Raw genomic sequence first — 15,688 nt, 5'->3', positions numbered from 1 at the left:
TGTCTAAAATCGCCATAAGGTAAAACAATGGTCAAAATGTTCCTTTTTAAGTATGATAAATAAAGAAGTTGAATCCACGACCTTGAGCAAGTGAGGATTGGCGAAGACATTTCATCAAAGTCTCCAAAAGGGCCACCATAATTATCTCTACATGGACAAAATAAGGAGAGGCAAGATGGAGCAGCAGGAACTCAGGCCAAAGAGGTTGTTAATCATGTTGGTGATAGTGAAGGTTGGTACTCAAAGCAAGAGCATGTTTTTTTGGAAGGCGGGTGATGCCAAAGACACCCCTCATAACATTGGGTAGGCATTAAAATGACGAAAGAATTTAAGCCATATAATATGCTATATCTTACATATGGGCATGGCTGAAAAAATGGTACTATTAGAATAATTTTAGTATATTGCTATATTAAGCTTATTCTAGTTAATGGTCATTTAGGCTTAATTTTTAGTTTGTTCTTTACTTAGATGTTGTCTTTATTTAGACAACTTTGCTTTTTGTGTTTACACTATGATTAGCACTTGCAAACTCTATTTAAGAGGTCATTGTTAATGCAATTATCATTATGCTTTCTCTGTTCGTTCAGTTTTTAACAGTTTCATGGTATCAGAGCAAATTTTCTAGGAGTTTATTTTTCTAAAATTCATGTTTTCCAAGTTTTCCAAACAAGTGAGGAAAAATAAATCAATAAGTATTTTATGGGAAAATTTGAAATTGTTTTTTTCCAAAATTGCAGTCTAGTGCAAAACCCGAACTAGGGTTTTCCAGCAAATTTGGGAGCTGCCCAAGCGATTTTTCTCCTACCACGCTTTTCTAAAGCCCACACCCGCACTTTATCTTACAGGAGACACCTGCATTTTTCAGCGGCACCTGTTGTCTTTCCCTAAGGCAACAGGTTTGCGATGCTAGTACAAGAAGATTCCTTGCAAATTCTTAAAGATGATGTCCCTGCTGCTCGATATATTAATACTTTCCAGAGCTTGTTGAATACTAGGGAGGTTGATGATCTGAAACAGTTGCTGAACAGGTTCCATATCGAACTTGAAGAAAATGCTATTAATAGAGATACAAGGTAATGAGTATTACTACATAGGGCACTAGTACTGCAGATACATGGGGGCTCAATCTCATGATGCTCAGGAGGTGTCGAGCTTATTTGAACACCATCCTGATCAAGGGAATGGCTGGGACTAGTCTGCCTGTAACTTATTTTTGGCACCGATTATATAGTTTTGTGTTCTGCAACTAATGTTATAATTGTACAACATACAGATGTTGACACTGATACACTAATATTCATATACTTGTAAAATGTTCATCCCCCCATTTTGTAATTGTATATATCTTCAGGGGGTTATAAAATGATATATTCCCTCTTGATGGTTGGTTGTTTTAGTCTATAATGTATTCTTTGCTAAACTATCTTATTAGAAAAAAATACCCTCCCTTAATGGTCACCATTCTAACTTCTACCTACCCTAAAGAAGACAATCCATAGATCTTTTGGTCATTAATTGCATAGAAAGCTGCCCCTCTCTAATCATGAATGCATAGAAGCCTGTCCCTTCTCTTCATAACACTCTGCGACATGAGTTTGCTACTAAGACCCTCCCTGATGCTGCAAAACTTCTAGAAATGGCCAAGATAACCAAAATATTTCCAAATTCTTCCAACCTGATGTTGGGAAATACAATTGCCCCTTCCCTATAACTAGAGATATCTAGAACAGCTTCTCAAACTAAAGCCACGATTTTGAGGAAAATCGCTAAACCCTTGATGTGATGCTGAGATCCCCCACAAAAAACCGCCTGATTTCATAGGAGGAAAAAAGAGCAACAATAACCTTTTGACAAAAAAAATATAAAACCTAAACAATAATTTTGAGGAAAGAAACTATAAAACCCAGAAACGACTTTTAACGAGAAAATTGAAAAAACCCAGAAAAAAAATCAAATATGATATTTGAGGAGAAAAAACAATCAAAACCGAGACACAATGTTTTAGAAGAAGAATCAATCAAAAACCTAAAACACTGAAATATTAGTCATGATTATTTTGTGGAAAAAAACAGCAAACTCTCTTACAAAGAAAGATGCCACATTTTTTTTCTGAAAATTTTGTGCAAAAAACAGAAGGCCACAATTATGAAAATCTGGGAGCAACCTACCATGATTTTTATTTTATTTTTTGAAAAAGTCAGAAAACCCTTCATGTCCTCACGCTCAGAATATAAAAATTCATTGTTGAGGAAAGACTGAAGTCCTTGTTCCAAGAATCAGTCAAATACAAAACCCAAACCAAATTTTGAGCCCACAAATTTGTTTCAAAACCTAACTGTTATAATCAATCCCAAACATTCTTAGGATTTGAAGGACAATAATGGAAGACATTGAGCAAATCACACCCATCTTTGACCAAAACAAACACCAAAACCCTAACTGTGGCTCAAAAGAATTCACAGCTAAAAAAACTTCACACAACTCACAGAGAAATCATGGAGAAACGACGGGAAATACAGAAATGAGCCATTGTACAGGACCAGTGAGGCCTCTATATATACAGAGATAATGCAGAAGAAAGAATAAAGACAGATTGGCAGGAAAAATCCTAGCACGCAGAAAATCACAAAGAAATGTGTCACGCAGCTAAAAGAAGACAGAAGAGATCGCAATCTTGCACAAATGCTACTTCTGAAACCCTTATAGCAAAATTAGTGCCTAGATAAATGAACCAGAGGTGACGTGGGCTTCACACAAAAAGGACAAAGATCAAACCGCCATTGAAGTGAAAAACACAATTTACATACAAAAGTCACAGGTAGCAAAATCCAAACCATCCATAATTTTCATAGATAAAAATTCCCCAATTTTTTATTAAAATAATTGTTCAAAGAACTTCTAAACAATTTTCAGAAATAATATTTAGGATCAGACCAGGATTTATTTTTTAAATTTGTGATGATCAACTTTGATACCAATGTAATGGTAATTGTATATTCAATATTAAAAACAGAGTTTACAATATATAGACAATTGCATTTCGATGTTTTTAAAAGAATCAAACATAAATAGAAGTCAGAAAGAGAAACTACCAAAACTAACTTAGATGATCATTAAAGAAACATTATATTATGTAAACAGTAATACTATATATTATCAAAATGACAAAGTAAAAAGAGGAACAAGAAATTGGGATAAAATTAAGCATTTTGCAGTTTTTTTCTGGCTACGGAATCTAAATAAAAAGCAGCAGCAAATAAAATCACAAGAGATTCCCTCGCATAATTTTCTATAGTACACAAAGTAAGAAATCATTTAATCTATGCTAATATGCAATAAAAATCTAGACTATTCTTCCATTTCTCATCAAAATAGACCATGTTTGAGAATGAGAATCCATACTATATGATATCATGTGTGTTTTACATTCAATAACATATCTCACATGCAAGAGAAGTACACTTTAAGCATTTCATAAAACAGTTATAATTGCAATAGCATAATTATGACAGAATTAACTGATCAACACAACAAAAAGGTGATAAGTATGAAGAATATGAGGGAACAGTACACCCATGAAAGAAGTTGTGACACTTCCAAAGAAATAGGGAGGGACAATGTATTGGGAAGTACAAACAGTGTACCTGCCTAGTAAACAAAATAATCTAGAAACCATCTGAATCTTGCAGAGTGAAGCTTGGTTACCTATTGTACGAAGTATTTTGAAATTGAAAATTTCATTAACACGCTTATCTTGAACGGTCTTAGCACGCTCCATGGCCATTTTTTTTATGCTGATCAACAAGTCCTACAATAAACATCACAATCTCTTTTAAATGTGTGGGGAAAAAAAATTGCTTCTTTATGAACTAAAAGAAAGATTCCTTATAGTGTTTGCTCAGCCAATAGAAATAACGAAAAACAAACATTTTCAACATAATTGTCAAACCCCATCAACGACTTGCTTATTATGTCGTAGGCGTTCCCATAAGAAAGAAGCAGGCTAACTTTTCCAATCAACGCTAGAGTCTTGCTAAAAGGCCTTCGACAACCATGAAATAGATCGGCATCGTTCATTGTTTGAAAGGTAAAAGTCAGCTTGCAGGTAAGTTGAAAAGGATGGGAAAGCAAAAAGAGAAGCACAAGGGAGACCAGAAAATGCATGAAAGAAAAAGCAGCTGCCATTAGCATGGATACACTTGAGGCACTTGAAGCTGTTATAGAAAACAGAGCAGAAATGAAGAAGAGGAAATTGTAAGTTTTGAAGACTCCATTCCTTCGATGCCGTGAATCTAATTGCTGACCTGCGTGTTTTTCCTCAAACAATTTTGAATTGAACAATATCAAAGCCGCAACATCTACAAATACAGAAGGGAAAAAAACTGTGCCTTTTCTCTCTTTTGAGCTGGTGAGATTCAGTGTTTGAACCTCATGGTAGGTTTCCGGTGACCCAACAATTTGGGATTGGAAAAACATTCTATACTTCCCTGATGTCTCTACTAACATTTTGCCCGAGCATTCTGATGAGCCTTCTGCCAATTTCAGCGAACACTTGTTGGCCCCTCTCAAAACCCTAAGACTCCCAGAAGTGCAAAATCAGCTCAAGGAGAATCATCACTCGCAAGATGCTACCGAGGAGGAAATAGCTAGCAAGATCCGCAAAAGGGATCCACAGCTCACCTGCGAGAAATTGTTGGCCAGGAGAGTGTCGTGCAGGTGTCCAGAAATGGAGGAAAATGAAGAGGAGGAAGAATAGGATGGGAGCCACAAGCATGCCAAAGTCAGCATCGTACATTTCCAAGTGTCGAGTTACGAGGCCGACATCAGCTATTTGAAGGGATACCACCGGCGACATCGTGTGTATCTGAGCTGCGTTAATGCAGCCACCATTGTACTCAACGACATGCCTCAGCGGTACTCCTAGCAGTGTGGCAAGTGAGTACATTTGTTTTAGGTAGTTTAGACATCCAACCTTGCAATTTTATGTTGAAATTGCTGCTGTGCTATTAATTTTAGAAATTAGGGTCTCAGGTTGCAGAATTTGACCAAAGAAAAAGAAAGTAGCATTTTACTACTCTCATGTTACCATTGGTTTGCTTCTGTGCAATCTAATTTAATGGGTTTGGTTTTTTACTACGAGAAAATTACATTTGATATGTTTTTGTACATTTTTTGCTTTCACGACGTCCAATCTTGCATTGATATGCTTCTGTGCAATCTAAATTAAGAATTATAGTCTCTAGTGATGGTTATTTTTGTGTTGTTATATTGAATCTGAGAGATTTACACGTCGATAACAGTGCAGTTTTGTGTTGAAATCATTACAGGTAATTTTATGTTGATATACCTAGTTTACAAATTTTACGCAGTGCCAACAGTGCAGTTGTTTGTCGATATACTTTATGGTATTTCTGTTGATATGATTCAATAAAATTTAATGTATTTTTGGATTTCATGTTGAGCAATTTTGTGATCACATTGTTACAAGCATTTTTATGTTAAAATGTGTAATCTAAGAATTTTTGTTTTAATAATAGTGTGATTTTGCATCGGTACACTTCTTTACATATTCTTTTTTATATGCTCCTTTGCAATTTAATTTAAGCCCCGTATTGTGCTGTCATTATCAAGTTAGATCAGCCTATGTGGTGTAGGTCCTGAATTATATGGGCATTACATGGCTTTTTGCATGCCAGTTAATCCACATTACTGGAAAAAAGTGAACAAACTAAAAATAAATAAATGATGGGCATACCCTTTTATAGATACCCGACTCAATCAATATGAAAAAATGGGGATGATTGGGATCTTTCTCCCACTCTGCCACGGCAGTTGCCATTGAGTAACTTCGTATTCTCTACTTTTTCCTTTGTACTTTATATAAAATCTTTATTCCCGATTTTCAATTCAAATTTATCCAAAGCAAAATTCTATGCAAGCATTTTTCAATTGGAAAATTTAGACTAAACAATTTCTTATTAATTTCAAAATTATTCAAAATATCAGTAGCCCTTTAGATTATTGCTGAATTTTTGATTTTATCTTCCATGAAATAATTGATTAAAAAGTTATAATAAGAACATCATACACTATATCAATAAATATCCATGAAATAGCTTTATTTTTACAAATATTGATTGAAGTTAGATGACGGTTAATAGATACAAAGTTGTGGCACTTTCACTTAGGATGATTTAACAAAATTTTGTACCTTTCTTGTTATTTCATCATCTACAATTTAAAATATCATTCTTCATATCAATAGAATTCTTTGAAGTGGCTTTATCTAATAATAATATTGATTGATGGCAGAAGATATTAGATTAAAAAAAATTGTTGTTTCCAGTTATTTTGATTTTAACAGATTGGAACAGAGTCCCCTTCTATATACCCAAGGTGTGTCCCTTATAGTTGCACAAATGTTTCACAACCATACAAGACCGGACTCCACTATGTGATTCCCAATACCCACACTCTTTAGACTAGATCAAATTCAAAGTCTAAGGCACCTCCTTAAGGCCTAGCATGACACAAACTTCAAGCCGAGGTTTCCAGGGATGAAATAGGGCTTCTTCCAACCTTAGATGTAGTTTATAAATGTTTTCATGCACAAGTCCCTCCAATATGTACTTCAGAAAATCAACTATGAACTTCGGAAATCAACCGTGTACTTCAGAAATCAACTTACTCGCCTAAACTCCAAATAGACTACAAGGATAAACTAAGGATTTGTGAAGGCAACCCTCTTGGAATTCCACCACAGAAAGTCTTAACCACCTTCAAACACTCCAATCCTTAAATCAACAACCCCTGCCAAGTTAGGACTCTTGACCAATCTCCCAACTCAAGTTGTTTGCAAAACTCTCCTAGGCCTAATAGGGCTAATTAGGTCTCTTTTCCAAAGCAAGTACAAGAAATTCAAAACATCTTCCAACCAATCCTATTGGAATACTTCAGAGACATGTCAAAACATCTAAGTCCAAGTTCCTATGGTTCTATTCCACCCCTGGGCTAAGTTGTGCCTCAAAAACCGAAAACTGGACAGTTACATTTAGATACATGTCCAAAGGATTTAGTGTTTTCTCCCAACATCTACTTCCTGTTCTGTGTCCTAAATAATGTTAATGTACATCCTCTCCCCCCTCTTTCCACCGAGGTTTATCTTTTTCTCATGGTGGAATCTCGAGGAAAGAGAATTTTCTCTCAAAACCCTAGTTCAGGCCTTCCTGCGGCCAGCAAGCAATCAAAGTTCGATTTCTCTTAACCAATATGTCTTCGAAGTCTCAAACCACTTGCAATCCTTCATAAGAACATTCTTCAACTTTCCCAATCTTTGAGAATTGCATATGAATCCATACGACTAGTTTCTCAGACAGTTCCAATAGAAAAACAGCAGAATTTTATTGATTTGAAACAATTATTACAATAGATTCTTCTCTTCTATGTTGAGAAAGGTTTCTCAACCTTCTTTATGTCATTCCTGAACAATTCCAACTGATAAAGGTGGCTGTGAACGTTAGGATTCAAAAGTTGCATTATGCAACATCGACAACTTTGACAACTTTTTGCAAAAGTTTGTCAAATGTCTCCAGACTTTACTAACATTAATCCTAGACCCTACCTAGGATTCAAAGAAGGTTTTAATCAACAAACAATCATTATTTAACCTTCTAGACTATCTTATCCTTATTCTACCTAGAAATTGTCCATAAAATGACTAAGGTAGACAATCAGGTTTATAACACACCTAATGTCTCCTTGCCTTACAATTTGGACATTATTTCTAGCATTGGATTCTAGATCCAAATCCTATCCTAACCCTTTGTGTTTGATCCTCCTGATGTGTTTGCAATGGTAGATATTGGAAGTGACCCTGCACCACAAATAATTTAAACTAGTTCTTGTTATTTCATTTAATTTGATTTCAGCAAAGAGTTTGTATTGGTTTTGTTTCTTGTTGAAAACTATCTTTCACAATTGGTTTGATTACGTAATTGCAATGAGAGCATTATCAACTATGAAATTGTTTTTCCAGATAACATTGATTGAAGATAGAATATATTCAATAGATTGAATTTTTGGTGCTTTTAGTTAGTTTGGTTTCAACAAATTCTTGGGTTGGTTCTTGTGGTGTCAGCAATCCATAGTTTTAAAAACATTGGGGCATAGGTTTTCCAAGCCCAAATGCAGAGTTCTTTGCCTTCCCAAATTTTTAATAACTGTGTATCTTGAAATTTTGTGCAGTTTCCATCATCTACTTTTCCTTTTATTGTATCGAGCAGTTTCCAAAGAGTCTCTCTATTAGAGTTTGAAGGGTAATGCTTAGAGATAAAATCCAATTAAAGCCCTAAATGGTTGATTTTCTTAACATGAGTTTAAACACAATTTTAGTGGATCTATACCAGAAAGTACACCTCTTATGGAAAGTAGGCCTCTGAAAACTAGAAAGCATCTAATGCTCAGATGGTTTGTTGGATTATAGATACAATCTTTTCCATCTTATTGAAAGTGTTGGCAGTCTCCTAATGGATATTTCATTTCCATATAATTACATCCACTAAATTTGATTATGAGGGTGGGTTTCTTCTTCTACATTATCTTATTCGCATTTGGATGACTTCTGTTCCCCTTAACATTACCTCTTCAGTATTTGGCTTGATGACTTGAATTTTTCACCCACTAGGTTTTACCTCCTATAACAAATATGATTTCCCCCTATTGTGCTTGGAAACTCAAATTTAAGTTGATATACTAATAGCATCTAGTATTTGGTTAAATCAACATACGATTTCTATGGAACATGGGTCAATGATTTAGATATTACACTTTCAGAATTTTATTTGCATCGAAAAAAAATCTTCTTTATCATTTGAATAAATATATATATATATATATATATATATATATATATATATATATATATATATATATATATATATATATATATATATATATATATATATATATATATATATATATATATATATATATATATATATACTTTGAGGGTTCTATTACAAAATTAGTAAAATTGATGTATTACAAATAAAAATGGCTTACCTATTGCAAACTAAGGTGTGATTGCTAGTTTATATCCTAGAGCACATAGATCTCAATACCTGTTTGCTACACCATTAAAAAAGAACAGGCAGCATATATGCATGCATCAAGATTTTCATTAGTACCAAGATGATACATTGCTTGCAGTTTGGGATGACACCCATCACATTTAACAGAGTATCATCAAATGTCCTCAAGGTTGAATCAGTTAAAATTGATAAAATTCAACTTCATAGTATTTATGGGAGCATTGCTCAATTAAATGGTTGCCCCTAAGCTGGGTACCAACCTGATTCTAATCATGCAGCAGCAATATTGAAGAGGTTCAAGAAAAATTTGTATGAATGGTCTCTGCATGCATGTCATTTCAGATGTCCAAAGACCTTAGTAGCACTACAAAGCCTATAGATGAGAAGATAAGATGAAAATACCTCAACCTCGCCTCAAGACTCTTTATTATTCCAAAATAACTGTAAGCTACAATAGAAAGCTTGATAGAGGGGATTCTATAGTGATTACTGCAATGATGCATGGCATCTATGATCTATCCAATGCACTAACTACAGTTGGAATCTCATTATTGATGAATTGCTACAGATAGGGTATCAGATCATTGCATGTACTATGGAGTGCAAAGCTTGTTTAGTCCAAGTCTTGCAGGGTTTTCTGCAACCCACTTACTATAGATTTGCCAGCTTGATCACTATATAATGTTTAATAACTAATATAATAGAACAATCTACACCATATTAGGTTAAGCATCAATATTTCTTCCAATACATTCTCCCAGTAGATTCAAAATGATATGGGGAAACCATCCTTCTTTGAAAGCTAGCTTGCAGAGTTGCTTCCTGCATAGTCTTGGTCAATTTGCATGCATGACCTTATTTGAATGATCAAATCAAGTTCACAAACACTAAAAGTCTCTATTGTGCTATTTATCAAATACTGAATTCAGTAGTCTCCATGGTCCATGCAAGCGCAATCCCATAATTGATAATTCTGTGTTTATGTCAGTGGCTCTCTTATCTCTGTTTTCACATACTCTCATTAATGTATTCTAGCAGCTATTCTAGACCAGTGAACTCTGATTATAAGCACATTTTAAGTTACTGCTCCTGCAATCATACATAGGTTTTTCACTCAACATAATATACTAGCATGTCATTCCATATTATTCTTAAAAAACAACTTGTCACTCAAGCCTTTGCTGCCTCCTTTTTTGACAGTTGATCTTTTCATAATATTATCTTTCTGTACCTGCTGACTCCAATACCATTGATCACGCAAAAAACCTTGAGCCAAAGTCCTTGCAAGGAAGCTTCAATATGAATGATAGAGTAAGTTTTTCCCTCTCTGGTAAATAGTATGCCTTTAGACCACCATAACTCAGAACTGGTTAATTTAAACTGTATCCCCCATCTTAACAATGATTCTGAAGGTTGATCACCATTTGTATTCAACATGAAAAGGTAGGCAGTTCAATGATAGGTGCTATTATGAATCATGATATTAGGTTAATGATAGGTGCCATCATGAATTATGATATTAGGTTACACAATTCTAAGAATAGTGACAATTGTAATAGTACTTTCTTCGCTACTAGTTAAATGGTTTGATAATGTTTTCTGTCTTGCATGTGACTCACTTTATGAACTTCCCAGATCATCTCTTCTGATTTGATTCAACTAAAATCCTAGATCTTGTTCAGCTTTGAAGAAATTATGTAAGTGATTATTGTTGGTCTTTAATATCTACTCCTTTAGTTACTGCTTCACCTTGATTTTGTAATTTTTTCATTACCCTCTGGCATATGAAACAAGGATTGTTATCACCACCATTACAATGTAGGAACCTCCTGCCTCATCTTCATTTATTTGATCATCACTAGATGATATTTGATGATATTTTCCTGGAGATCTGTGAAACTGGAATAAGGTTGATCATTTTGTAAACTGTACGCTTTATCCTGCTACCTACTGTACTTCTTTTTCTTACTCTTAGTAACTTTAAGTAAATATTTTGGGATATAAATGATGCTTCAGCGGAAATACACTTGGAAGGCACACCACCAAAAGAACCCTATGTTCAGAAGAAATGCTAAAGTTTTATCCAACAATAAAGAGTATTGTCCAAGTGCCCGAAGATTATATGCTTCAGTATTAATTATAAATAACTTGAGTATCCATTAAAAAAATTGTGGGTTCCTTGGAGAAGTTCTGTGTGTTTTATATTCACTTGTTTTATGTCTATGTCAAGTGGTTCAAAAGTTTGCTAGTTTTGTTCATTTTTGTAGAATTCTCATTATTTTAATATTAAAGACAAGCTCAAATTGTGAAACTGGCAGTAAATAGCAACATACAGCTTAAATTAACCCATGTTTCATATGGAACAAGTTGTGTGCACAGGTCTTTATATTGATATTAAAGGCAACCTCAAATTGTGAAACTGGCAATAAATAGCAACACATGGGTTAAATTAGCCCATGTTTAGTACTAAGCAAGTTGTATGCAAGGATCTTTATATATTATGTGTCCTTTCAGTGCAGTGAACCTACTGTGTTAGGAGATTCTCTTGGCATCAGTTAGCATTCATAACTCGTCAAGAAAATTTTCTCTCCTTAAGTATTTCCCAAAATGATATACCATCAATGCTGCAGTTCTGTTATTCCAGATTTATATAATCAGATATTTCAATATGCTTTGTCCAACCATTATGATCGAAAAGAAAGAGGTGGATTGCAAGCATTCAGAATCCATTTTCTATGGCTTGGATTCTTATCATTTTAAATTGATTCAATAGATAATCTCTATATTTCAAAGACCCAGGGTCTACAGCAGTTACAGACATTAGAAAGTTTACAGTAGGACTATTAACATTGATCATAAGACTTGCCAACTAAGGGCACTAGAAATTCATATTTTATTTGGAGAATAAACTATCTAAGCACATTAGTTGCATCGCATCATCAATAGAAGGAGAAATCCCCAAGAGTCAGTGATGAGTTTGTTCTTGAACATATCTTGTTTTCATAATTTCTTGGATAGGAATTTTGCACTAGGGAATATCTCATCCAATAGAGGTGGTTTATGACCTATCTTAGAAAGAAAATTTTGCCTAATATGTAGTTGCATTAATGCTGCAGCATAAGGGAGATGGTGTAATCAAAACTATCCTACAATGGAGGTGACTTTGGACGCCAATCAGCTTGGGCTCAACAACTTTTAAAGAGCCATCAAAAAACGGCCTCTCACATGTGAGTTGTCCTGCGAATGGATGTGAGGAGGCCCATCCTTGTGCCTAATTCATTAGTGGATGTTGGTGGTCCTATACAACCCGTTGTTTCTTCTGCTATATCCGTTGTTGGTGGTGGTGACACTGAAAACAAAACCTTTTTGAAGGCCGTTGTTGGAGTGGGTGCCGTGATACCGGTATTTGCCAAGTTTGTTGTTGGTGCTCTCCCGCACTTCAAATCTACAGACTGCAATGGTGGAGGAGGTAAGACTCCCCCGCTTGTTTTGTCAAACCTAATTTGCTCATGTTTGAAGTTGTTGAAAATGAGAAAGCACGGTTAAGTAATATTGCAATGTTCCTAGTGGCTCAAGATATTTCTAGATTACCTTCTCACAAGTTCATGAATGATTGGATGCTAAATGTCTGGTCACAGAAGTTAGTTCCACTACACATTGTAGAATGATCCAAAGAGGTTTATCTCTGATTTTTTTTCAAACCCCCTATCAACCAGAAAAAGGATGTTAGAAGACTGTACTAGTATATTGGCTCTTGTGCTTTTACGGCACTTGCCTGGTCAGTGAAAGCTAATGAAAGTGATGTTTTGGCTCTATCAAGCCCTAGATGGATCACTGTCAAGAATGTACCGCCCTTTCTTTGGGGCCTGCTTCCAAAATCTATGGAAGTTTTAGGCGGAATTATTCAAAAAAATAAAGAATCTAACACCCTGCTACCACATTTGGATGCTAGACTCTTAATGGTTGTTAATCCCAGCACGGAAATTCGAGACTTCTTGAGAGTTGATATGGGAATTGAATCTATTAGTTGTCCTGTTGAAATCCTAGGGGGTATAAATGCTTCCATTCTTTTCCATAAAGAAGTACATCGAAGGGAAAATTGCCCTTTGTTGAATAGCAGAAATGCCCCTGTTAGGGCTCCTCCCTCCAACCCTAGGGTTGAGGCTCCACATAAATAGACACATGGTGCCCCCCTGCTGAGAAATCTATGGTTGTCAATAAAAAGCCTCTCGATAAGCCTTGTTGGCCCAACAATCCCCCAATGGACAATATTTACACCCAATCGTTGAGTGAGAAGCTTAAGAATTTGAAAAGAGGCTCTAAGGAAATCTACCCACTCATTCCTAAGCCCAAAGTAACCTTGGCCCTCTAGCTTCCCTAACTCTAGACCCAACCACAGAAGCCTTAATGCCCAGCAGATGGCCACTACGAAGCTCAGGGAAATGTCTGACCCTAAAGTTAATCATGTATCCAACTTGATTCCCAAAATACCACAAAGGATCACCCCCCTACCCTTCCCTTCCTTGGGGAATGTCTCATTGGAAAGTTGAGGTCCTATAACATTGACAATGACCAGGTGGGAATTGTTGTTGAGGAGGACGAACCTACCCCCTGACCAAAAAACTGGTGATGTTACTGCAGAAGAGATACGGCCCTAGAGGCCATCAAATATGCATATGAATCTGATGACAACAAATCAAATTACTCTATAATTGTTATAGTGGCAGTCGTTAACACCCCCCCCCCACCAACTTGAACTCCTATTTAAAGACTTCCAATGAGCATAGGATCTCACATTTTAGTGATATATCCCCTGCCCCCCCCCCCCCCCCTCCCCGCCTTGAGACAGGAAGTCCATGTGTTTAAGTAATAACTCCCTAGATATGACTAAACAGCTGAACTAGGCCATAGAGTCATATGAAAAGAAAACAGATGATGTGACTGCAAAAAAGAGGCCTTGGAAGCCCTCAACACTGTTAAAAATAGGAAGAAATGCAGAATTAAGAACCGCCCAAATGACGAGAAAGACCCTAGGCTTTCTTTAGGGTTGAACAATCTTTTATATTCAAAGTTAAGAGGAAAAGAGGTAGACCCCTTGGATCCCCCAATAATAAACACGATAAGAAGAATAAGACCCACTGACTAAATGCTACAAAAGCTTTAAGGCCCCTATGGATACTGTTAAATATACTACCAGAAATAAAATCTTAACAAAGTATTTACCCTGGGAAAACCCTCTTGCAGAGGGAAACAACCCAGCCTACAAAACCAACTAATTTTATTAAAATAAATATTATAGAGCTCCAAAATCAAATTTTTTCAATATCTCGAAAGGAATTGATAGAGACTAGCACACTAATATCAATTGAACACTCTGTTGTGAGGTTTTCACACCATCGCCCCAAAATTTTTGGGGACCCCCTTTTTTCTCGATCGCCTTGGCAAATTTTTGAGTTGTCCAAAAAAATTTGATTCGATTTTTGAGAATTTTAAGTGATAGGACACCTTCAAGGCCAAAGGGGAGAGGGTTAGATCTATTTTCACCCAGGTTTTAATTTGATTTTCCAGAGTGGTCAATTTCATCCCTAGGCCGAATAAATTTCAAAGAGTAACACTTGGCAAGATAAAGTTGTAAAATTTGTACTTAGACGATTTCTTTTGAAAATTTGGATATAACTGTGTAAACTTGAATAATTTTCAAAAGGAAAATTTTGTTAGATTTGAGTTTTGGAAAATTTTAAATTTTTCTTTGGTGAAAAAAATTAATTTTGTGGAGATGAAGTCAAATTGCAAAATCAATTTGGATAAAAATTGCAAAATTGGCTTTAACGGATTAAAATTGCCTTGAAAAAAATTTTAAGCCTTTAATGAAATTGGTAATTTAATATTGAAAATGGCTTTTGGTTAGCCAAAATCTGGTTTTAATGACATATTAATTACTAACTCCTCATTAAATGGGAATATTTAACATCTCCAAGGCATTATTTAATTTCTTTTTGCAATTTGGAACTAGCTGGCAATTTAAAAAAGGCAATTTTCATTTTAGCAAAGTTAATTTCGTGCTTAGCATTTAATTGGGAGCCATATCTTGTACACTAATTTATTTATTTATGCTCCTAGGGTCCCAATTGGCCAGCTTGGGAGGATGAACAAATTGGGTATAAGAGGAAACTTTTTCCTCTAATTTCCTCACTTCTCACTTATCCTCCTCAAGGTATTGGCGATTTTAGCAAAGGCAGTCCTCTCTTCTTTTTGGGCAAATGTTACCTTGGAGCAGCTCTTATCCTCCTTTGGCAATTTCTCTGGGGAGGCAGATTTTTTTTGCATTTTTGGGCAATTTTGCTTGCAATTAAGCATTTACAGTCCTTGGTGATTTCTCTTGGAGGCAGATTTTTTCTCCTTCTATTAGGGCTGTGATTTATGCCCTAGGTGACTTTGGAGGGCAAATTGGAGACTTTCCATGCTTGGGCAGATCTGTTTGAAGGCAGAACTTTCCACTCTTAGCATTTTTTGAGGGTAGACCTGATTTTTGTACCATAGGCAATCTATGATGGAGGTCTGATTTTCTCCATTTGGGGACTGGTTTTTTTCACATC

At 35.5% G+C, this 15,688-nt stretch overlaps 1 protein-coding gene across 1 annotated transcript in view; it reads right to left on the bottom strand.

The window, feature by feature from the left end:
* LOC149529285 (uncharacterized) overlaps positions 1–15,688 on the bottom strand; it is a 51,025-nt gene that overhangs the window by 26,455 nt on the left and 8,882 nt on the right. Inside the window, exon 2 of the mRNA XM_089809503.1 lies at positions 3,709–3,811. Coding sequence (XP_089665629.1) covers positions 3,709–3,811 — 103 coding nt within the window. The remainder of the gene's footprint in view (positions 1–3,708; positions 3,812–15,688) is intronic.

This window comes from Cupressus sempervirens, chromosome 11 (genome assembly GCF_028749045.1).
Source record: "Cupressus sempervirens isolate cs-2001-9-10 chromosome 11, ASM2874904v1, whole genome shotgun sequence".
Classification (NCBI taxonomy): domain Eukaryota; kingdom Viridiplantae; phylum Streptophyta; class Pinopsida; order Cupressales; family Cupressaceae; genus Cupressus; species Cupressus sempervirens.
This window is presented reverse-complemented; position numbering and strand designations above follow the sequence as displayed.